Source organism: Thalia democratica, chromosome 6 (genome assembly GCF_965202585.1).
Source record: "Thalia democratica chromosome 6, ktThaDemo2.hap1.1, whole genome shotgun sequence".
NCBI classification, from domain to species: Eukaryota; Metazoa; Chordata; class Thaliacea; order Salpida; family Salpidae; genus Thalia; species Thalia democratica.
In genome coordinates, this window is record NC_139170.1 from 47,935,516 (window position 1) to 47,960,503 (window position 24,988).

The 24,988-nt window shown below is 26.3% G+C and overlaps 3 protein-coding genes across 4 annotated transcripts; 2 read left to right on the plus strand and 1 right to left on the minus strand.

Moving 5' to 3' along the window:
* Positions 1–4,055: 4,055 nt before the first annotated feature.
* LOC145838651 (interleukin enhancer-binding factor 2-like) lies at positions 4,056–5,452 on the plus strand. Its single transcript, XM_082946274.1, has one exon. It carries the CDS (start codon positions 4,077–4,079, stop codon positions 5,202–5,204), a length of 1,128 nt encoding a protein of 375 aa, XP_082802400.1. The 5' UTR covers positions 4,056–4,076; the 3' UTR covers positions 5,205–5,452.
* Positions 5,453–5,457: 5 nt separating this feature from the next.
* Positions 5,458–15,653, plus strand: LOC145838652 (WD repeat domain phosphoinositide-interacting protein 3-like). Its single transcript, XM_082946275.1, has 11 exons — positions 5,458–5,510; positions 7,988–8,062; positions 8,982–9,080; positions 9,634–9,752; positions 10,342–10,405; positions 10,802–10,875; positions 11,344–11,460; positions 12,730–12,815; positions 13,223–13,321; positions 13,710–13,856; positions 14,660–15,653. Exons 1-11 carry the CDS (start codon positions 5,471–5,473, stop codon positions 14,733–14,735), a joined length of 996 nt encoding a protein of 331 aa, XP_082802401.1. The 5' UTR covers positions 5,458–5,470; the 3' UTR covers positions 14,736–15,653.
* An 834-nt stretch (positions 15,654–16,487) lies between these two features.
* LOC145838378 (uncharacterized) lies at positions 16,488–24,042 on the minus strand. 2 transcript variants are annotated; one of them, XM_082945957.1, is made up of 10 exons: positions 23,891–24,042; positions 23,152–23,223; positions 20,443–20,613; positions 20,194–20,280; positions 19,631–19,771; positions 19,493–19,573; positions 18,489–18,656; positions 18,327–18,425; positions 17,701–17,829; positions 16,488–16,715 (listed from the first exon to the last, which is right to left on the minus strand). In XM_082945957.1, exons 1-10 carry the CDS (start codon positions 23,928–23,930, stop codon positions 16,633–16,635), a joined length of 1,071 nt encoding a protein of 356 aa, XP_082802083.1. In that variant the 5' UTR covers positions 23,931–24,042; the 3' UTR covers positions 16,488–16,632. The 2 variants fall into 2 exon arrangements, with proteins under 2 accessions (XP_082802083.1, XP_082802082.1); XM_082945956.1 differs by having other exon boundaries at positions 19,631–19,774.
* Positions 24,043–24,988: the final 946 nt, after the last annotated feature.

Below are 24,988 nucleotides of genomic sequence, written 5' to 3' on the forward strand. Positions count from 1 at the left end.
AAAAACCATAAATAGATATAAACTTAACTTAGAACTAAATGATGCTTAAAGGTATTCTATACTACTTATAATTACTAAGTATGACTTTTATTGGTTATTAAATTTATATAAAAGAATATATTATACACTAAAAAATTAAAAAAACATCTTACTTTAGGAAGTACTTTAAATGTGGTCAAAACTTTTACACAAGAATGAAATCTAACAGGAATATACATTATAACATGTATAATTAAATTAAGAGTTAACTATTTGGAGTAAAAATTCAAGGATCAATTATAAGTAATAAACATTATTCAAAAAAGAACTCAACAATTAAGTTTAAAAATATAAGTATTAAAAAATATAATAATAAATTTGTTCAGTTCTAGAACTTCATCTGAAAGGTCTTGACTAGAATATCACTGCAATCACACTGTGGCTGGTTTATATAGTTATATCTTAAAAATGTGAAGTTGCTTCAGATCAACTTGCTTTCTGGTTCACTGATTTTATAATGCTTGATGTTCAACTAAAAAGGACAGCAGTGAAACTGGTATTCCATTACAGTAAAGAATATTTTTAAAACTCTATTAAGCTCTGATATAGTTTTCATGACATAAAGCTGATATTTTATACTTAGAATTTTTCATTCATTCAAACTCAAAAATATTCTAACTAATTAGCCTGAATTGGCCTGAAGTTTTCAAATAAATCTTTTTTATGAAAAAACACCATACCCCATTTACAGGGTTTCCACAAAACCTGGAATCCTAGAAAAACCTGGAATTTTACAGTTTATGCTAAAAAACCTGGAAATTTGAATGAAAATCACTAACCAACCTGGAGTTTTAAACAATTTTTAAATGTAAAGTAATTAAACTTTGATTTGACACAAAAAATCATATATGAATATGATTCATATATGAATATAATCATATTCATAAGACATATAGATGAAGAATTTTGTCACCATCAATTTTTTTTAAAAGCTTTACTGCATCTTTTCAAGATTATTATACTTTTTGCTACAGCTTTTACCTTAAACTTAATTTTAATCACAAGTAAACCAAAAATGTGTACTTCAGGGTGCCACTTAACCTGGAAAAACCTGAAATTTGAAAAAAAAAAAAAAAAAAAAAACTAGAAAGACGTGGAATTTTAAACAAAAATCACTTAATAAACCTGGAATTTTAACAATTTTCACATGTCCAGTAGTTATATTACAACTTGGCTTAAAAAGTCTATCATATAAATAAAAAAAGTTTGTCATCATCAAAATTTTTATTTATTTCAAAACATATTTAAAGTAGCTTTACAGTATCTTTTCATTGTTTTTATACTATTAAACACAGTTTCTTACCTTAAACTTAACTTTAAACTAAAAATAGACCCTAAAATGTGTGCTTTTAATAACCTGTAAAAGGAGTGGCAACCCTGCATTTAGCAATATGTATCAATAAAGCAAATTAATTCTTATTTCAACTACCCACTTAATTATCAAATAATAAAAAATAATGTGACAAAAATATTGTTCTAAATTGTTAGTTGAATATCTATTTTACAGCTACAAAAAATAGCTGTAAATTGCGCTGACCGCTCAGGCTAGCTTTAAATTAAAAAAAAAAACAGACTAAATTGTTTCAAAACTAAAATAAAAACTCAGGTGTTTTTTATTAAACCTAATATATCAATCCATCACCTAACAAAAACAGTAGAAACAGTAGAAAAATAGTTATTGCTATAGAGACCTGGCATAAATCTATATCTTTTTTGTCATTGAGCTTCACAACATTTGTTAAGGCTATAGAGGGGTTAGGCACTTTTTTAAAAGTTGATCTTCTACAGTTTATGATTTAACTTTATCAGTCTAATTTTAAGTTTATGTTGAACAATTATATTATTGGACTTGTTTTGATTTGACTGATTTTTTTTTCAATTATTACAGTTAACTTATTTTTAAACTATTTAATATTTTTACAACTAAATTTTTTCTTAAAATATTGAAATAATTTTATAAGAATTAAAGTTAAATACTTGAATAAATTCAAAATAAGATAGATTTTTAGTCGTTTTTTGAAAACTCAAGAATATTCTTCTCCACATGTTTACTTCCAAACCTTTTTACTAAACTGATTTAATCTCAAAAGTTGGTTTAAATTTACAGGGCCACACAATCACGATACTTAGGATGCACAAAAAAAGAATCAGAATGACTCAGCATAAGTTATGACAGATGAAATTAAAAAAACTTAAGCTGACTCAGGACTAAAGCTTTTTAAAAAAATTAGGGACAGTTTTTCTATAAATATTGGGTTAGTTTAGTTGATTAAGTTGTAATATTTTGTTGTTTTATAACTAATTAACTTTAAGACCTTGATTTTTATTGTTACTTCAAAGTCTTGAAGCTTTCGTTTAGGGTTTACCACACACTCAGGGTTCTCAGGATATTTTGAAGTTTTTTCAAAATTAAGAGTGACTTAGGATTGTTTTTTATAAAAAACTCAGAATAGTGTTATTTTTTTAATCTTAAGATAGATGTTTATAACTATTAAATGAGGTTTAGTCGATTCAGTTGCAATATTTTGTTTTCTATAACCAATCTTGTTGAATAAATTGTTTTCATTTAATTTCTTAAAAAATTTTTTTTTGGATTTATAAATCTCAGGGTGACTCAGGGACAGTTTTAGGTCACTTTGGACTTTTTTTACTTAAAAAATAGCAACCCTCACTGTTTGACGTATAAATAATAAGGATGTTTAGCAGTATAGTTGAAAATCTTTGCAAAAAAGGTACACTACATAAACATAAGACAATATTTGACACATACTATAGAGTAGACAAGCATAATAAAGGTATTCAATTCAAATTTTTAGTTGTTTTACTTTCTGTATAAATAAAAATGAGTGCTCACAACTATGGTCAAAATGTATTGATGATGATAAAGACCTTTTAGTATATGAAGTATACACCATTTGCTTGGAAACAATAGAAGCTTACAATTAGAAAAAACTAGTAAACTAAGACTAACTTTAGATAAGTTTGCTTCAATGGTTTTTTGTCTAATTCTAGTCAGTTTTAAAATTTAAAAGAAAATCCAATTAGTTTTACTCTATTATGGTCAAACCAGGATTGTAACTACCCTTTAGTTAAAAAATGATACAAAAATACCTTCACAATTAACTAAACATTTATTTTTAATAATCTTTTAAGACTTGCTTATGTTCATAAATTGTTCAGATTAAGTAAATGAATAAATTTATATTAAATACATTTTGCACTTACACTATTAACTTTCAAACAATGATGAAAAACTACAAAGCAAAAATGTTCATTAATGAAGTTAAAACAAATTTTTACAATATGGTATTTTTGTTGATATTTTATCAAGCTACTAATTACTTCATATTAATAAAATAGTAAAAATAACTGGTGATAAATCAATATCAATAAAAATGATTGGTTTAATAAAACCAATATAATTAGAGTAAGTGACTGTTTGTCATTGAGAACAAAACATTAATTTAGCCATATAGAATATATTAAAACTGAATGTTTAATTAAAGAATAGGCAATTTGAATATTTTTTTCTGAAACACAATAAAAAAACTGCTTCAAAACATTAATATATTGTTATAATGTAACAATTTCAAAAAAAAAAAAACACATATTTTTTCATTATTTCAATTGAAAGCACAATGAGATTAGATATGATATATTTTGATTTTTTTTAATTCAAACATCTTATAGTAATTAGTATTTTTTCATATACACATCAATAAACCTTACTTTTAAAACAGATACTTGTATATAACCAATTTCACAACATTGAGAGTAAGTGGGATTGTAGTTAAAAAAAAACATTTATTTAAATTGAACATATCAAAGCTGATTTTTTTTTGTTTAAAAATTAATGAACTAAGTTGGATAATATTTTTACCTGAAACACAGTAACAATATTATTTTTAAATCAGATGTTCTTCAACAAATTTCAACAATATTGTGTTTTTTTAATAACTAACTACAATTTATATGTTTTTAAAATACTTGAACAAAAACAAATAACAAACAGATACTTTTATATAAAACATACAATTATGAGAGGAAGAGGAAACAGGGGACCAATGAGGGGAGGACACCACAGGATGCAGCGGGGTGGTATGCAGCAGAACCGCGTCTTTGTGCCCCACATTCCCTTTGACGTGGTCCTTTGCGAGAACCAGTTTCCCAGAGTCAAGAGCAAGCAGCCTTCGACGGAAGAGGAGAAGTGGAACAGTTTCTTGGAGAAAAGAAACGAGGAAGTGTCGGCCGGTGATGAAGCTAAACTGAGTGAGATGGTGACTGAGGTCACTGAGGTTCTTCAAGGGTTGAAAGAGTGTCCCCCAGCAGACTTTGACCTGGTCATTGAAGATTTGAAACATGTCGGGGGTTTGAAGAAGGGTACCACCATGAAGGGAAACAAGACCGGATCAATTGCAGTCATGCTCAAGTCCCTCCCAGCCAAGGAAATCATCCCCAAGTTTGCTGAGAAGGTCAAATTGGATCTGGAAGGTTATGAACTCACAGTGTCTGCAGGTGGGTTCACCCTGGAAAAGGATGAATTAAGCGTTGAAATCCTGATTGGAACAGTTGGAGGCAACTTGAGGTTTTTAAAAAAGGAGGTTCATATTGAGGGAAACTATTTACACAGTGCCATCTGTGCGATCCGACACGCCAAGTGGTTCCAGCAAAACGCCTCCCACCAGAACGTTGTTGCCATGGTGAGGATCATCAAGGACCTCAGCAACCGTTTCCAAGGATTCAGCCCCTTGACAACATGGATTATTGATCTGCTAGCCCACCACTGCGTCATGAGAAACCCAGCAAACCAAACCTTGAGCCTTTTCCAAGCCTTCAAGAGGTTTTTGAGGCTGCTAGCAGCCGGGTTCTTTCTCCCAGGCTCAGCAGGTATTGTTGATCCTTGTGAAAATGGCCATGTCAGAGTGCACACTTTCCTCTCACTGGAGCAGCAGGACCAGATATGCTTCACTGCACAAACTCTGTTGAGAATTGTCAGCCATGGCGGTTTCGAGAAAGTGTACGAGTATGGCAATGAGGAGAAATTGGTCACGGAGGTCACTATTGTGGGCAACGTTGTGGTGACTCCCTCAGAGAAGGCTTACGATAAAGTTAGCCAGGAAGAAAATGAGTCTTACGCCAAGCAGGAAAACATGGACACCAATTAAATGAATATTGGGAAAACAAAAACTGTAAATAGAAAATTGTGATAGTTAAATTTTTTATGAAGTTATTCATATACTAATGTTAAAAACTGAGATTAGTTTCATAGAATTAGTTTGAACATTGATAATTTGCTGTTGTTTTAAATTTAATAAACTATTTTTTTATATAGACATAGATTTTAATAAAATTCAAATGTTTTTGTTTTATTGTTTTAATTATTTTGTATGTTGTAACGTGCAAAATTGTAACAGGTTAAACTAATGTAGCTATGAACAACCTTATTTCCTGTAACTTTAATCAAGACCAAGGTGATTAAATAACTTTTTTTAATAAGTTTTATAATTAAAGTCAAGATGTAATTCAATGAACTTGTACTAGTTAAGAAAATAGTTATATAAAGTTTGCATATACTTTTCAAATATACTAAGGTATTGTACAATTTAATTATTTTATAGTTATGTATGAATAAAACACTTTAATTTGAAAAAGTGCTTTTTCAAAATGTTGTTACAATAACAACTGAGTTTACTTCTTAAGTGTAATTCTAGATTATATAAAGAATAAATGTATTATTTTATTTAACATTTTATTTGAAGCGTTTATAAAATACAAGGCTCCATATTGCTAGTAACAAGAATTTTTTTTGTTCAAAAAATATTTAACTTTTTAGTCAGTAATAATAAATAGTTCTATACTTTCTTTGGTAGTCACGTGATTAGTAGATATAAAATAGATAGTACTTCAAAAAATAAAATAGTGTATTTTCAATAGAATTTATTTTATTAAATGCTTAACACATATTTTTTCTAAGCTCTATTTTTCAATGTTTGACTTTGCTACAACAGGTGTAAGTAAACGAAAATGTAAGAACATTTAATATATTATAATTATTTAAAATAACAGTACCTTAATTGTTTCAATAACTAGAAAACAATAAAGTTTGTAAAACAAAAAAATGTATAAAAGTAAAATATAAATAAAGAATACTACCTCTTAAAATTCAATTCTGAAAAAAATATGCTTAAGTAAAATGTAAAAGTAAATTGTTTATTGAATTCTCTCAGGTTCAATTAATTGTCAACTAAACTAAAAAAGTTATTTAACTCAATAACAAAATAGTTTTTAAACGTATATTAAAAAAGTTTTTTTTTGTCCCAGAAAGCCTCTATGAATAGTTATGTATTTAGTCTTAAGGTTAAAAAATGCTAAGTATCATATTAGAAATAAAAGAATTCAGTAATTCAAATTACTTCTTGTATATAGTATGTCAAGTATAGTTTAATAGTTTAATATATATATCAAGTTTCAGAGTTGCCACACACTCTAGTACACAGGATGTTTTTAAGTTCTTGGAAGTTTCAGGATAATCCAGGGTGTTTTGACTTATTTTTAAACTCATGATTACTTAAGACAGTTAGGTTTTTTTAAACATCTCAGAAGAGTTTAAATTTTTAAAAAAACCTCAGGACAGATTTTTTCCAAATCTAGAATTAGATTTAGTTGATTCAATTTCAATATTTTATTACTTAATTTGGTTTGACAACATGATTTCTGATTTTTTAATGTTTATAAATAATAGTAGTTTTTTTATGTTATTTTTATGATTTGAGTTAATATTAAACTAGTAAATTAAAATTTATTTTAACATTGAATTTAAGAGATATGCATTAAAGTGAGTATTTTGTGCCGTAAAAATTAAAATGACAAAAAAATCCAACTATTTTCTATAATACATAAAGTAAGCAAACATGGTTTTATAAAACTATCCACAAATATTTCTTTGCAATCTCAATTAATTTAAACTATTAAAATTGTATTTTCGAAAACAGTATTTCTCATAAGTTTAGTGAATATCTAATGCAGAAGCATACACATACAATCTTCCTTTTGATTATACAAATAAAAACTGACATGAGGTATAAGTAGTTAGCGCCACCGGCAAAATTTTTTTTCAAGGATTTGAAAAAAATCTGATGACTGAGGGAAGTTTAAGGCTACTCAGGTCAGTTTTTCTACTCAAAGTGAGTTGTTCGACTCAAAGAGCGGCAACCCTGTATGTAGTTTAAACAGACAAAATCTTTTAAGAAATAAATAGTTGATTACAATTTCATAAATATAATTTTTCAAAACTAAAAAAATATTTGTTATTTATAGCTGTATTTTATGAGCAATAAAAAGTACAAAATTGTTAAAAAGTTACAGGACTAATGATATGTAATTGTTATCAATTATAAACTTCTACTTTATTTATACTGGTTTGTAAGTATTCGTGATTCTTAATTTATACATTTTTAAACTATATAAATAAAAATATATATTAATTAAATTTAATTTTTAACAAAGATCCTGTAAGAGAATTTACTAGAGACTTATATAAAAAATATTTCTTAATAAAAACTAGAAAAAAACTTTTTCAATATTAGTTTTGTGTTGAAACAGTCCATACCTACTAGAAGAATTATAATTGAATCACTTAACTTAACAGTTTTTTAAAATGTAATATACTAGTAAAATATTAATATCTTTATTATTAAAATTTATATGTTGAAATATACTAAGAGTTGCTTGTACATCATATTCTAGTCAAGCCATCTTAATTTTTTTAAAAGTTACAGTTACAACTTTTTAAACTGAGTTCATGATTCCCTCCATTTAAATATTTCTGAATATACTACTATATCAAGATTTTACTCAAAAAAGTTAAAAAGTAATTGAAATAACATGTGTGAAACACATACTGAACTCTTTGTTTACTTTTTTTAAAAATGTACAACATGTTTCACAGGTTGTTTTGCTTGCGGAATGCAAGATGGTTTTCGGGTTTACAATTCTCATCCGTTAAAAGAAAAAGAAAGGCAAGGTTGTGAATAATGTTCTTATAAAATAAATTAAACTGTTATCTAGCATTTAAATTCTAAATCATATAAAGCATTTTGAGGTATAATCTTTTTAAAGTATGTATAAGGTTATAAACTTGAATTTTTTACAAATAAATTTCAGTTGTGGAGAATTATTGTAAATTTAAAGTTTGTAAATAGGAATCAAACCATTAACCATAAAAAAAAAGAATACTGTAAAATATTTGCTTAGCATAATTATTAAAGTTCTACTAGCTCCATAATGACAAAATTTTCTTCAGTAAAGGTTAAAAAATAAAAATTGCAAGAACTTAATTAAACTGTTTTTTTAATTTATTATGAGCACTTTTAATGAGTTTACTATGAACAAAGTACAATATAAAGTTTATTTAAGTGCATAGCTGCAATAAAAGCAGCCATGTTGATTTAGCTTCATTTAGTCTCAATTTTGAAACCTACCATACATTTGATTCTTTTAAAGCAACTTCCAGGCACAGCTGTGAAAAGCACATTTTGCCACAACTGAGCTGAAAAATTTGGTTTTAAAGCAGGGCCTTTATGTGATGCAAATTGAATTTTTTTTTGGCAAGGTATTATAAATTTGGAAATAATTTATAAACTTTATGTCTTAATAAAACAAGTGAACATATTCTAGATAAAATTTATTTTTTCCATCAATCAGATTTTGGAGGTGGTTTGTCAAAGGTTGAAATGTTGTAACATAAAATTGTAGACTTGTATAGTATAACTTAATTGAGTTAGAAATTTTTAACTATTGAAACTTTCTGTAAGATTAATCAGATTTTTGAGGCAGAGTATCAATCGTTGAAATTTTGTATCATAAAATTGTAGACTTGTATAGTATAAATTAACTAAGTTAAAAAGATGAAATTAAATAAAAAAACCATGTGTATAAAACAGATTTCGGAGGGGGTGTGTCAAACGTTGAAATGTTGTTCCGTTGCAATTACGTTGCTTTAGTTGGAGGTGGCAACAAGCCTCAGTTTCCTCCCAACCAAGGTTTGTTGTTGACTTTTTATTTTATATAAATTTAATTTGAAACATACACACTTAATCCCTTTTTCCACACTGTTAAGGTACGGATAATTTTAATGATGTTTTTGCAGAAAAACATTTGATCTCAAATCATAATTAAAAAAATGCTTACATTTTAAATATTTAAACTGTATTGTTAAGTAATCTGAATTAAGTGTTGTCTAACTCAAATGCTGATAGTAGTTCCTTTAAAGCAATTGCCTGAGTTTTTATTTTTCTCAGGAAAAAGTATATAAACAAAAATATAAATTATTTTTGTAAAGTAAAACTTTTAATGTTATGCTCAAAAACAATTCTAAGATACTTAAAACAAAAAATAAAAATATATGTTTGTTCGATTCTTACAGTTATACTCGTTAAGTTTTATTCTAAAAATTAGTTTTTTTTTTTCGAACAGTAATGATTTGGACGATTTGCAAAACAAAGTTTTGATTTAAAAAGAATTGATTGACAAATATAATAAAAATAAAACAATGATAAATTTATATATAGATTAATTGTTTATTTATTTAAACAGTAATGATCTGGGACGACCTGCAAAAGAAAGTAGTTATCCAACTCAGGTTTGCTTCTGATGTTTTGTCGGTTAAACTCAGGAGAGACAGAATTGTGGTGGTGCTGGAGTCTTTTATAAAGGTTAGAAAAATTTGATAGTAAACAAATATTTCTTTTAACTATTAAAACTAATGTTAAAAAAAAATTAATTAAAGTTGTTTTAAATACTTATGAGTCATATTTATGAGTTAAAACCTGTATAAATGATTCAAGCATTAATGAAGGTTTTAATTTATATTTTTAACAGTTAGATAAGCAATTTTCATTACTTAAAACTATAAAAATAAATTAAAAGATTTTTTTTTAATAATTATAAAAATGTTTTTTTTTGGTTGTTGACTTATTATTTAATCATACATAAAGGTTGAGTTTTTTAAAATGATTTCCAAAAATAACTAAAAATCTACCTGAGGAAAATAATTAAAATTAAAATTTAAAAATCAGTTGTAGTTAATAATTTATTATTAACAGTGTTTAAAATATTGAGTATTTTCTCAAGGTAAAGTTTTTGAAGATAAACTCTATAAAAGACTAATGTAGTTTTACTTCTGATAGTCTTTAAGTTGTTTAGTTGAACAAGTTAAACAATTATTTTTGAAATAAGTTATTTTACGTTGAACATTGTTCTGTAAACTCTTTCAATAAATCATTTTCAATTTTTTTTGTTAAGGTCTTCACCTTCACTCAAGACCCTCAGCAAGTCAACAATTACGAAACTGCACTGAACAAATCAGGTTCGATTATTTAAATAAGTAAAAGAACTTTGAAAATAGAAAAAAAAAAGTTTAGAGTCTGTTATGTAAACATATCAAGGAAAATAATAACTTAAAAACTGCTCTAAATAGATTAGGTTTTATAGTAGAAAATATTAACACATGTAATTACTAATATTAACTGTTTATGTTTTTAATACAGGATTATGCCAGTTATTTGATTTTAGTTTTATTAAACATTTTATTTTTTGTTACTGTATAGAACAGGGTTGTGCCAGTTTTAAATTTTTTATTGCCAGGTTTATTTAGAAAAAAATGAATAACTGTTTTTATGAAAATATTTTTATAGAATTGTGCAAATTATGCCTTAGCAACTCAATTCTTGTTTATTATTATATTTTTAATTTTTATATATAGGATTATGTCAATTATGCCCTAGCAGCAGCAATTCAATTCTTGTTTATCCTGGAAAATGTGAGGGTACGGTCGAGGTAAACTTTAATTAATTTAACAATAATGTTATAATTTTTTGTTGTTTTCTTAGTTTAATTTTGTCATTAAAAAAAAACATTGTTCAAAAAAATTTAGCTGTGTTATATCTGGTAATATAAACTTTTTTTTTAGAACTAACTAATACAGGAGAAATTAATTTGGTTTTATAGTTTCATAACATTTTTATTTTTTCTTTTATACAAAATACAAATAAGTTCTTGAATTTTTACTATCTCCTTAATACACTCATTCATGTTTTTAAAACTTTTTTGAACATTGGTAATCAGTTAGAAACTGAACTAAATTTTTTCAAACTACCGATGTTAACATGGTTTTGCCAATTATTTTTTCTATTAACACTATTTTCTATTAATAAATTAAAGTTAATAATGATTCTTTAATATTTTTCACAAGTATTCTGGTAATTATACAGATTTTCATAGGAACTTTAATTTATCTTTCAACAGGTAGTTGACCTGTCAAAGAGCGAAAATCCTCCTGTGGTGATTCAAGCTCACCAGGGCAAAATAAGCAGCCTGGCTCTTGACTTGAAGGGAGAGTTGCTAGCCACTGCCTCTGATAAGGTGGGTTTAGCTACAAAAAAAAAACTATTTTATTGGGTTATTTTATACTGCAAACTAAATGGTTTGCTACTGGTGTTTAGGTATTTCTTCCTCTCGAATTAAAACTATAGATTAGTTTTAAATTATTAATTTATTAACTACTTGCCACTGCCTCTGATAAGGTGGGTTTGTTTGTAAATTATATTTTAATCACCTCTGTAAAAGCTTTAAAACAATATACTAAGTTTTATTATATGAACTAGATAGTACTCCGTTGCTAAAGGTAGTATTTAAAGTTTAGTAAAAACAAGAAAACAATCTTACAAATTCACTAGTAACTACTTTTAAATAAAAGACTCCTTAGTACTTGAATTTTATTATTAATAACCTTGTTATGTTCTGAATAAAAATAACAATAACAATAACTTATCTTTTTATTACTAAATCCCACATATAGTAATTTATTAACATCCATAAAAACTGTGATAGTAATTGAACAATATTTTATATAATTTTTGTTCACAACACGACAATACAAGTTAAGTTTATGAAACTTAAGTTGTTGATGTGTTTAAATTTATCACTGTAAAGAGTTGTGTAATTAGGTTTAAAATAGTTTTTACAAACGTAAATAGAACAATCATATTAACGTTACAGCCCTATGCATACTTAACTATTACTAGTAAGTGTTAAGTAAACTTTTTGATTTTGTTTTGCTGTTAAAAAGACTAGTTTTTAAAGAACTATTTCTTTCAAATACTTACTTTGCAAATTTTTTAAAACAAATACAAATAAAAGTATTAGAAATAGTAAATGGGTTATTGTTTTAGAAAACAGTTAAATAAATTTATCAAAGTAAAAAAATGAGTAAAAAAATATTTTATGTAAATTTTCTTAATAAAAATATAAAATCTTATTCATACCAAACACACTGTAAAACCTAAAGAAAATTGTTTAAACTTTGTTTTTTAACCTTTTCAAAACTAGTTAAAATATAAATCCTTACCACAAAAACAAGTTACGTTTTCAATATAACAAATTCTTGTTTTTTTGGTTGTAGAAAACACTGAGTGTTATAAATCATCCATACGTTTTACAGTTTGAGACCTAAAGAACTTGATAAGAAATGTCAAAAAACGGTTTAAAATGATTAAAATCAGCTAGCATAAATTGAAGGTTAACAATTGCACTCACAATTGTGTTTTTTAATTCTACGTTTATTTTTACCCAACTTGATTTGCAACCAAATATTCTTATTTACATGTTGTCAACAGTTTCATTTTGTAACAGGGCACGTTGATACGCATATTCAACACGACCACCGGAGAGAAAGTCAACGAACTGAGAAGGGGTTCGGCAAACGTGACAATTCATTGGTTGGTGTTACAATTTTTAAACAATTATAATTCTTTTATTATATGGGTTAATTTTAAATTTCGCCTTTACACTTTTCAGAGTACACAGTTTTTCGCACTAAAAAATTATACCGTTGGTCGTTCTGATCAGAAAATAAAATGTTCCGATTAGTGTTGTACTTCCAACACACACTACCAAGATAATTATATTAAAATTGATCTTGACCATCCCAAAGTTAAAGCTTGCAATTACTTAACAGTTACTTTTGTGTCTTGTTTAAGTTTTCAACGTTTTGTACTTCAAACACATACTACCAAGATAATTATATTAAAATATATCTTGACCGTTCCAAAATTAAAGCTTGCAGCTACTTGACAGTTACTTTTGAGTCTTGTCTAAGTTTTCTTTGTTAAACATTTAATTTCAGCATCAACTTCAATTCTGACTCCACGCTGATTTGTTCATCCTCAGATCATGGTACTGTTCACATTTTCTCAGTGCAAGATTTCCAATCTCCTCAACAAAAGTAAGAAAAAATAATATATAAAATTATTATTTCACATTTTCAAACAAAAGTTAAAATCGATCCCTACAGTATACTTAATTTAGTATTGTGTTTTCAGTTGGATTTATAGTGTTGTTTGTACTAGTTTGCCATCCACAAAATATTGAAAAAGTATAAGCTACTCAACTTAAAAATTTTTGTTTGTTGAGTCACCTTGAAGTGTTTGGTACTTTTAAAAACATAGCAAGTCAAAACCTAAGAGACATTATGTTTTTCATTCATTTTATCAATATTTTTTCAAGCGGTCTCAGAAACTGTATAATTATATTTACTAAAAACTAACTTTTTTATACAAGATACAGACCTCATGTTATTTAAAATGTAGTAAAAATATATTTCATCAATACAGGAGCAGCAGCAAACTGGTACCGAAGTACTTCAACTCAAACAGATCGTTTTGCAGGATAAGCTTGCCGACATCATCTAGATCAGTTTGCGCGTTCACCAATGACAGTTCCTCAGTTGTTATCATATGCCATGATGGAACTTATCACAGGTTTATATATATTACTATTGTTATACTTGACCAATGATAGTTCCTCAGTTGTTATCATATGCCATGATGGAACTTATCACAGGTTCATATATACTTTACTATTATTATACTTCACTAGTGATATTTCGTCTGAAGTTGTTATTTGCATGATGGTATTTATCACAGGTTAATGATATGTATTATTTATTTATGTATTTCAATTAAGACAGTTCTTTTATTGTTATTTTATGCCGTGCCAGATAATTTTATATTAGTATGTATATAAGATTGTGTATTTTATATGATGATTCAAGTGATGTAATGGAAATTAGACGATTGAATTCAGCAAAAAAACTGGTGTTATAACCTGTATTGAAATAAGAATGAAAGCTTTATATAGTTTCAAGTGTTTGATTATGTATTTTATAGTTAAGAATTTAATTTAGAAAAGTCAGGAAAATTTTAGTAAAAAGTCAGGGAAAGTCATGAAATTTTTCTTAGCTCGATCTGTGGCAACGCGTATAAAATTACTTACAACAAACACTATAACATTCAGGTTTTATAAAGTTCATAATTATGTTGAATGGCTGTGTTATAAGACGCTCGACAGACTCTCATTAAATTCGAGGGAATATTTTGTATAGTTATAGGTGTAGTTATTTACAGTAAAGTAAATATTATACACAGGTTCGCATTCAATCAAACGGGCGATGTTACCAGAGAATATTTGAATAAAAAACTTTTTTTTTTCAAATGTATTAAACGACTATCAAAACTTGTATAGTAAAATATTTAGTTATTCACAGTACAATAAATAAACACAGATTCGCATTCAATCAAAAGGGCGATGTCACCAGGGAGTATTTCGCCCATTTCATCGATATGAATGATGATGATTAGATGAAGAAATTTCTTGTAAAAATAATTTTCTTTTGTAGGGTTTAAGGAGATTAAATTTCATTGTTTTGATAAGTAACATTTTCATAGTTATATATTGTATATTTAATATTTTTAAAGTCGGTTTCAAGAAGTTAATGTTTTTTAAGTTCTGTATCATTAATTTACTTATTTTTGACAGTTTTTTGTTTATTTCCTAAGTTTAAAACGAACATCGCGACTGAATAAAAGTTATCAAGTGTAAAGCTTTTAAACCAGGGGTTGGCAGCCGTTTGTAACTCGCGGGCCGCAGTTATTTAAAAATTATCAGTAAAAAACACTATTTTTAACTAAAAATAAAACAAGCAGTAAAATAGCACCTTATTAACCTAGTTGTAAGCTTTCATTGCAAAACCATTCAAATAATTAATTCAGCTAAAAAGTACTTCGCAAGCCGCATAATTTGGCTTTGATGGCCGCATTTGGCCCGGGTGCCGCAGTTTGCCGACCCCTGGTTCAAACGAATGTTGTCTTTGTTGTAGGGAGATAACTTGGTTATAACATACAAAGCTTCAGCAGCCTTGTGATTATTAACCAGCTTAGTCCCTGTTATATTATGCTTCTGTGTTCATATTTTTCTTTTTACTCTATTAAACTATTGCGTTTTTATTATTATGCTGATTTTCGTTGCTTTCCATAACCTAACAAGTTGGATAAGTTTAATTATTTTTTTTCATGTAAGGTTCTGTTAAGAATATTTAAAGAAAGCATGTATTGAGGGAGCAAGTCTATAGTGTTCGGTTTTTAATTAAGTTCCAATAATACTTGATATTAAAAATATTTGTTTTATGACTTCTATTCATATGTCTATCTTAGCTTTTTCATAAATTTGTCAAAGTTTAAAAAAATAATCTAGAAAGTACTGAATACTAAGAAAGATACTTGTGAAAATTTTACTAGCAAAGTTAACTGTAATAAATGTAACAATAAGATTAATCTATATTATAAGTTTTCCTAAAGTTTTGTAATATTTAAGTGCATTTAATTTGTATATAGTGTTTTTCACTTATAATAATTTTGTTAATATGTAAATAGGTACTTCAGTTTTTAGCCTTACATTAATACATGTTTTTATTTCATTTAGAAATTAACTTAACTTTTATCTCTAAATAGTACTAAACAACTCTTTCTTGTTTTATTAAATTTGATAGCTTAAAACTTTCATGACAAATTTATTAAAAAAAAATTATAACTGCCTTACATATATTTTAAATAAAAAAAATAATATTTTGTTTTATTTCTTATTTTTAAGATATGGCTTATTTGTTGTTATAGAACAAATTGAATAAAACTTTTTTTTTCTAAATTCACTTAACATCATCTTTGTAGTGTTTTTAATATATACTTAAAAGCTCTCATATTATTTTTTCGTTCGCCAACTTTTTAATAACTTTTAACACTTTTTTTCGCAATCAGAGTTTCGATTTGTGTTTTTTTTGTGCAATTTTCAAGCATATGAACTTATTGAGAGTTTTGATGTGTAAAATCAATTATTCTTTTCTTCTTTTGAGTTTTTATTTAAATACAAGTTCTGACTACTAGTAAAAATAGTTTTAATTAATACTAGTCACTAGCAGTGTAATGATCCTAACTGAATAAACAAGGTAAAAAGTTTTGTTAAAAAATTTTTTATATTTGTTTATAAAACACAAAAATAATCTCAAATTTATCATTATTTTAAGTTATTACACATTTTTATAATATTAAAAAGTACAATCCTGCAATGAAAATATGTATTGTAATAAAGTTTAAAATTAACAAAAAAAGTTGTCAAGTTATTTTTAAAGATAAAAATGTTAATTTAAGTCATGCAAAACAGTCAGTATAAACATAATTATGTTAGAAAATTATTTTATGCAGTTTAGTAATCCGAATTCTCATCACCAATCCCATAAAACTGTCCCTTTCCACAATAATTCCTCTTTTGTAGATGGTGACAAAATTCTGTAAGAAAATTAATAGTTTGTTTTAAATGCTAAAAGTTTAATTGTTTATAAAATATAATCCTCTATAGTTAAGTATAAAATAAGCGTAAAAACTATTCCTAAAAGATACAACTGAAAAATAATTGTGAGTTGGAATGCTTTTAAGTTTTTTCTACTTATTGCATAATTTTCCGAGTTCTAAAACATTTAATTTTTTATTTTTTTTAAATTTATACTCAACCACCCAAAAAAACATATTAAAAAAATTGAAATTTGCAATAGTTTTACACTATCTATTCTATTTCAGAAACCAAGCCAATTAAACTTGGTCAATAAATCTAAAGTACATGCTTGATCATATGAACGACTTTGTTCAGTGTTTTTTTAGATTTAGTACAGTTTAGATATAGAAATGTTTCTGTTGAGTACGCACAAAGATGACTCAAGGAATAAGCTGTTATTTTATTATCAATTCTTAATAAATTGCAAGTTATTTTCGAGTAGAGAAAGATTATCATTAGCATGTCAATTTTAAAGACATACCGACAAAGTTATCTCTGAAGTGTAGTTCTGACCAGAGTTGTTAAAATGCTAACAATTACTATGGTAATTCAGCAATGAAGCGTATAAACTTTGGTTTGTTTTAAGTTAGTAATTTCACGCTCGAGTAAACAAAGCAGAGCTTTTTAACATGTCTGGTTCTGACAGTTTAAAATATCCATAACCGATGGTTGTTATCTAGAACTAATTAAACTGTTTGATTTAAAATCTTTGTTAGTTTTCAAAAAAATAATAACGAAAACGTTTAAAAATATAATAAAAACTTTTTGTTAAACCATTTGATTTTCAGATCTTTGATTTTTAAGAAAATTTACAAATTAAAAGCTTAAAAGATATAAGACTTTTTAGCTTTTTTATTAAATGAAAAAGGGCTCAAAATAAGACAAATAAAAAATTAAAATTGTTTAAAATAACTAAAAAGAATTAACTGAAAAACAACCAACTTCTCAATTTCGAATCCCTCACTCTCTTACAGTTGAATTTCTCAAAATGGAAAAATTCACAAAGAAGATATTGAAGTTTAGCGTAGTTATATTTGTTTACCAAGTCTTTTTTGTCATCTGTGACAAAATCTGTTTTTTATTTGTGTGTTAGTATAAAAGATTAGATCACTAAACTTTTTTAAGATAACGAAAAGTAAACATCTATACAAAAAATAACTAAATAACTTGGTGTTGTATTTTTAAACTGTTATTAAATGTTTGTGTTAATTTTCATTAATAATTTCTGTTTAGAGCATTAAAATCTCGTAAATAATCGATGTACAAACGTAGAGTTTATCTTTAAATTTATCTGTATCTATATTCGCCTTAAAAACTTGTGTAGCTCTAAAGGTTTGCTCACATAAACCAGAAACATCTACACTATTATTGTAATAAAATTAATCTCCAGACATACTTAAACTTGAAGTTCATTGAAGACGATTAAAAAAATCAACGCTAAAAAGTTTCGGTCAAAGAACCTGGTGTGCAAAAAGACCTTTCAGCCATCGAGCTACACACCAATTACAGTGAAAAGCTTTCTTAAAATGTCAATTTCTTACTGAAGTTCAGCTGCAAATGAAACTTACTGTTATCTGTATGTTTATACGGGTTGTCTAAATTGCTCTCGTCATAGAATAAGCTGTGAAGTGAAGAGCAAAAGTTCTTCCTTGCTTTTTTGCAAATATCTGAAACAAAATTACTTTAATTCGAGTAATTGCAATAAAAGTAAAGCAATTAAAAGTATTTACTTTGAACTTTTTTTCTTTTGAAAAAGCTGCACTCTCTGACATAAGTTTTTGTTGTTTTGTCGACTTGACAAAACAGTTTTATTATGCCAGACATGTCAGCTTCTGGGAAATTTTCGTCAGTTTCTTCTGATTCCAATTTTTCTTCGTCGTTCGCAATTAAAAGCGAGTCTGAATAGAAAAAATCTCAGAGCAATGTTGAAGTATACTAAGCATTTACTATGTATAAAAATAATTTGTTTTTGTCAAAACTAAAAGTTTCAGCTTTTTCAAACAGCTTCATTTTTATCTTTGTTAAGTTGAAATTACAAACCAAAGGTTTAAAACGCATAAGGCAAAATGAATTATCTATAGTTTATTGAGTAAAAAAAAAGCGCTCAATATATTTGTTTTTAGGACCTGGTGCACGATAAAACCTTTCGGTTATCGAGTTATTACCACTGGGATACCTTTTAACGTCATGTTAAGGACAATATAGTTGAAGTAAAACCACCTTAGGAATGCAATAACTAGTTAATTTTGAAAAGTTTTGCTAACAACTATTATAAAATTGAAAGTCTAAAAGTATACTCAAAAAAAAAAATTGCACCGATTGAAAAACATAACAGCTTAATAAAAATATAAATTTACTAAATTGTTCATATGCATTTTAATACCTCATCACGAAAATCAGCTGAAACTATTTAATTTTAAGTTATTACTAAACTCATCTCTATCGGTTGAAAGAAAGTTTGAAGTTTATGTTTTTTAGCGCTTATTATTTTAAGCTTTGAAAACTAAACATTTCATAGTGATTTCACCTGTATCTTAAATTTACTATTAGCATGGTAAATTGAACGATAAAAAAAGCTGAAAATATTTAGTTTTGGTACCTAGTGCACGAAAAACCTTTTGGTTATCGAGTCGCACTCCACGGGTACCTTTTTACGTCTTGTCCAGAAAAAACTTAAGTATAAAATAGAGAAGCTCCTCACAAAACTATGTTATTATTTTCTTAGTTAACTAACTTTGAACCAGGTTTTCTGTGTTGTCTTGGAATAAGTTTTGATGAGATGCACAGTAATTCTTTCTCGCTTTTTCGCACAGATCTGTGACAAAACATATAATTAAAAAGAAAAAAAAAAGTTGAATAAATAAATACTTACTTTGTATTTTATTCCTCCTGAAAGAGCTGCATTCTCTGACATAGTTTTTTGTTTTTTTGTCGATTTTGCAAAACAGTTTTATAAAAGTGGGCCTGTCAGCCTCTAGAACAATTTCATCAGATTTTTCTTCTATCAGCTCATCTTCTTTCACCATCAAAGAAAAATATATTAAAAGCTATACACCAATGAGCTTTTTATTGCTAGTTATTTTAACTAAAATATATATTTTTCATAACTCTTGTCTATTATTTCTTTATAAAGTTTCATTTTTATAGCATTTTAAGGTACGATTCTCCAAAACTTAGTTAAAATGTTGATAAACTTTTTTGATATTTTTCTAATATTTAAGTAAATACAAAATGCAAAGGTGTACAAAATTTACTGCAAATACAAGATTGTTTCTATTTCAATTTTATAGTCTTATAAAAAAGTAAATACTTGTAAAATATATCTGGTCATGACCATAATAACACGTAATTAAAAATAATAACATCAAAAAAATGTTTAGAACAATTGTAAAAGTAACTTTTTTTTTTAACGACTGAATAAACTTAAAGTTTTACCTGATAGATTGTATTCCGGTTCATCGCCAATACGAACTAGTTTTTGCTGATTAGAACAAACATTTCTCCTTGTTTTTCTGCACAAAGCTTCAAAAAGTTTTTCATAATTAAGGTAAAGTAACAACTGAAACAAAACTTTTTTTGGAAGAAAATAGTTTTCTAACACAACTAAATAAAGTATTTTTAAAGTTAATTTGTAAAGAAAATATTATTTACAAATTTTTGAAATATGATAAATTAGTAATTAACCTCGTACTCTTTTTCTTTTAAAAGAGCTGCATTTCCTAACATATCTTTTTGTGGTTTTGTTGACTTTACAGAAAAAGTTTCTCGTACGAGATCTGTCATCCTCCAGACTTAGTATGTATTCGTCTGCTACGTTTGTTACGTCATAATCCTCGTTCTCATTTGCAAAGTAATCTAATTTCATGTTCTCAGGTTTGACAGTTTAAGATTGTATTTTTTTTTAATTTTGGTAGTTTAATTTTTTTAAGGTATAAGTTTTTGTATGAAAAAATACTATACCTTAATAAAGGACAAATTTTAAAATTTTTTCTTAAGCGGTGACAAAATTAAATACTATTGGCAGTAACCCATTTAAAGATAAAATATTTCAGTTGACATTTACCGCTGTTAAACTGACGTCTCGACACTATACAGTGTAATTTTACAAGTACTCATCAATAAATTTAATAATAACAGACATGAATAGTTATTAAAAAAAGTAAAATATTTGACAGCTTAGAAACTATAAACGTAAAATAAGTTTTGTACACGAAGTTTTTGATTACTATAAAATTTTTGTTTGTTCTTTTATTACTTGTTTGTATACGTAAAATCTTTTTATTGTACAAATTGAATTTGTTAAATGCTTTGTAGTTTTTATTACTTATGTATTAGTTGCATTCTAGTTTGTGATTTGTCTATATAACAGAAGTATGATTTGAGATAATTTAATTTATTTTTTCTTTACTACGCTTTGTTTTCTGATTATTGTGTAACATTAGCCTCAGCAAATTATTAAAAGAAACAAAAATTTTTTACTAAAAAAATAATTTGTTTACTTTTTGATAAGTAAAATAACTAGTATTACAATGGCCTATATACAAGTTTAATTACAACGGTTTAAAATATAATATTTCTTTTGGTTTGAAGTTTTCTTTGTAACTAAACAACTAATTGGAAAGTTGTTTTTAACAAAACTATTTTAATAGTTATTAAACTAAAGCTAGACTAACAATTTCTCACAGACCTTTTCCGTTTCCTTAATGAACACCTACGCAAATACTTGCACGTTTATTAGTTTCAACATTTCCTTTTTATTGGTTTAATTAAAAGGTATAAGGAAGTTTCAAAGAAGTTTATGTTGTAAATTGTACATAACAAATTCTTCTAACATTATCAAAATTGTTGAAAAAAGCGAAACTAGATTTAAAGTTTTCTCTAGTGCATTAAATATTTTTAAACGTTTTAATAATTAATCATGAAAACTAATAACACTAATTATAGTCTGTGAATATTTTGATGTGAACATAATGTTTGAAAAATTAAAATAACTTTTTTAAAGTTTGCACATAAGTTAAAAAGTTATGTATGGAGACAAAACTGAAAATTTCGTCGCTGTGAAATTTTTTTTTAATAATTTTCAATTTTTGGTACAAATAAAGTAAATAACACAGATGTAACTAGGAAGTTTACGTGCAAAAATATATCATATTTCGACAATTTGTTATTACATATTGCTTTTCATGATTGTCGTATCTGCTATTATTTCAAAAAAAAATTTTAATAAGGTTTTTCAAGAGCACAATGTTTTATGACCATTTGTTCACTTAAATCATCGCATGCCTAAAACCAATATTATTATTGATTAAAAGCTAAAAAATATTTTTCTTAAGTATATGTATTTAGTTTTTACCTGAGAGTCATAATTCATTATACAAATTACTTAAAAGTTTACACTGATGTATTAAATATTAAAAATGTATTAAAGAAGGTGTTGTTACAGTGTTAGAAAATTTGAACTATAGCCAATCAAAATATTTTTAGTTGTTTTTGCTTAGCTTTCTCTATAAATATTATCAGTTGTTATTTACTCTAGCTAGTATATTAACTTTCCTTTTAACATAATTACATTTTTTCGACACGTTGAATATTTTCAAAATTTGCTTCTATTAGTATAATTAAGTTCTATAAAAGGTTAAAAACACTTTAACACCATTATAAAAGTTTTGAAACAGTTTTAACTTTTAGGGTGTACTACCAAAATCCACCCGCGTTCAAAATCCACCAATTTTTTTTTTACGTTTTCATTAGTTGCTAATTTATTTATATATTTTTTGAATTTTTATTTTTTATCTTAATTTATTTTTCACTATCACTATTACCCCTAACTCTTACCCTCGTTCGGTTGTCAGTTCTCGAATTTGACTGGGTGGATTTTCATCGGGTGGATTTTGAACGTGTCCCAATTGTTAAATAGTTTTTAAATTTTTTGATCATTCACTTTAAAAATAAGTTTTATGATAGTTTAAATGAAAGTATGTAACATACAGCATTTACTTTATATAAAAAGATTTTCTTCCTTTTTTACTAAAATTCAACTAACTAAAACTAAAAAACAAAGCATGTTATTAAACTATTTATTTTAAGTTGTTATGTTAAATACCCGCTGCACTTCACATAAGAATTAGAAGCCAACTTCGTAATTAGTCGATTAACAGACTCTGTAATGCCAAAAATTAAATCCGTTCGCTTGTTTATATTTAATTGTTTTGTTTCATAAGCCATATTGAACTACACCAGTTTTAAGAGTGTCTTTAGTGAAAATAAACAGAAGTTTGTAAATAAGTAAAAAACTACCAAAAGTTATTTTACTTAAATTTGATTTACAATACAAGGCGTATTCTTATGAACTAAATTATAATTTTTGAAGTAAATATTTATTATTTTGAATACCTTCTGAATCACGCAGAGCGATTTCGAAAATCTCTTTTTCGTCAGTTGAGATTTCCTTTGAGAATCCGTAAGCTGGAAAATAAATCATAAATTAGAATTATGAAACACTTTTTTTGACGAAAATGTATACATGAAAATTTAAATTTCGACGGTTTAAGTTTTCTACAGTTCAAGTTCTTCAAATTTTTTTTTTTAAGGACCACAGTGAAAAAAAAATCGAAAGTAGAACAAATAGCACAAAAGTTATCTAATTAGCAAACTTAAGGTATACTAAATGTAACTTGTTTTTGTAAACATTTAGTTTCTGTTTTTATATTTAAATTTTAAGCAAACCTGATGGTACAGACAGCATTTGTAACGTTTTACGATATTAAGTATTAAATAAGGTTTTTTATTAACTATACTATTATAATGTCTTAATATTTTCAAAAACGGTAAAAGTAAAATATTTTTAACTAATATCTAAATATTACAGAAGTTTAAAGTTAATATAGAAGTTAAGACTCTTAACAATTAATATTTAACTTTAAACTTAACACTAAATACTGTTAATATAATGCTAACTGAGTAATTTTATATTACTAAGTTCTACTAAGAATCTGCAAAAGTTGGTACTTAAAACTTTGTTTTCAATTTTTATTCATTAAGAAAAAAATTATCGTAAAATAGTAAACTAAAATTGTCTTTAAATTTATATTTTTCTATTAATTTTTTTATATAAAAAAGATACAAAACTGACCCACAGCAGTTAAAACCAACAGTTCTAACAAAACCTTCATAACTTAAACTTGTTAAAAGTTTCCACTAAAACAAGCTTTGTTGTTAAAGTGTGTTAGTGTAATGAATATAAATTTTTTTGGAACTTCCGGGTTTCTCAAATACTAGTTTAGTTGATCACAAACTTCCTTAAAATATTTATTGTTGAAAATTCGTTGACTTTTTTGTGACTGCTTTTTTTAAACGTAACCATATAATTTTCGTACTTAATTATAAAAAGCTGTAAAATATAAAACCTTTTTGATCCTTAGCCATTGCATAGAAAAAAATAAATCGATTAAAGAAACCATGGTATTATTTTTTACATAACTTTAATTTACGAATAAAGTAACTTAAGTTTTATTTAAAAAAAACGGTATATTTATACTTTAGTTTGTCTGGTAAAAATATTTTTAATACTACTTTATAATTAAAATGAACTAATTTAGTTGTCTTTTAACGACAAGCTGTTTTTAAACGAAAGTACAACTGATTTTCTTATCAGTTTTTAGAAAAAATAACTGAAGGCTTTCTGTTTTTTTTACTGTTTTATAAAGTGAAATACATTATGTAACTTGTTATGTAACATTATATATTTTTTTTTACATTAGTATCTAAAAATTAAAAATAAAAACAAATGTTTAAATAAATTTTCCTACGTTAGCTTTGAAAAACGGTCTTTGTTTTCTTCTTTTATTTTTTCATTTAAAACGTAATATGGAAAACAAATAAAGTATATTAATTTACACTTTTCAAAATTTTTCGGATTTAATAAACAGTAGTTCTGAGAGAAATGACATAAAATTTTTGATATAAAGTTGTTACTAAATTTATATTATGTTACTAAATTTGTATTTGTTTTCTTCTTTTACTTTTCTATTTAAAACGTAATGTGGAAAACAAATAAAGTATATTAATTTACACCAGGGTTTCCCAAAGTGGGCCAAGTGGCCCTCTAGGGGGCCATGACAGATACTCAGGGGGCCATGAGCAGCAAAGGGGGAAGAGGAGGGGCCATGAGCAGTAAAGGAGCCACAGGGGGGCCATGAGGCCATAACTTGAAACTTGCACAGATATTCTT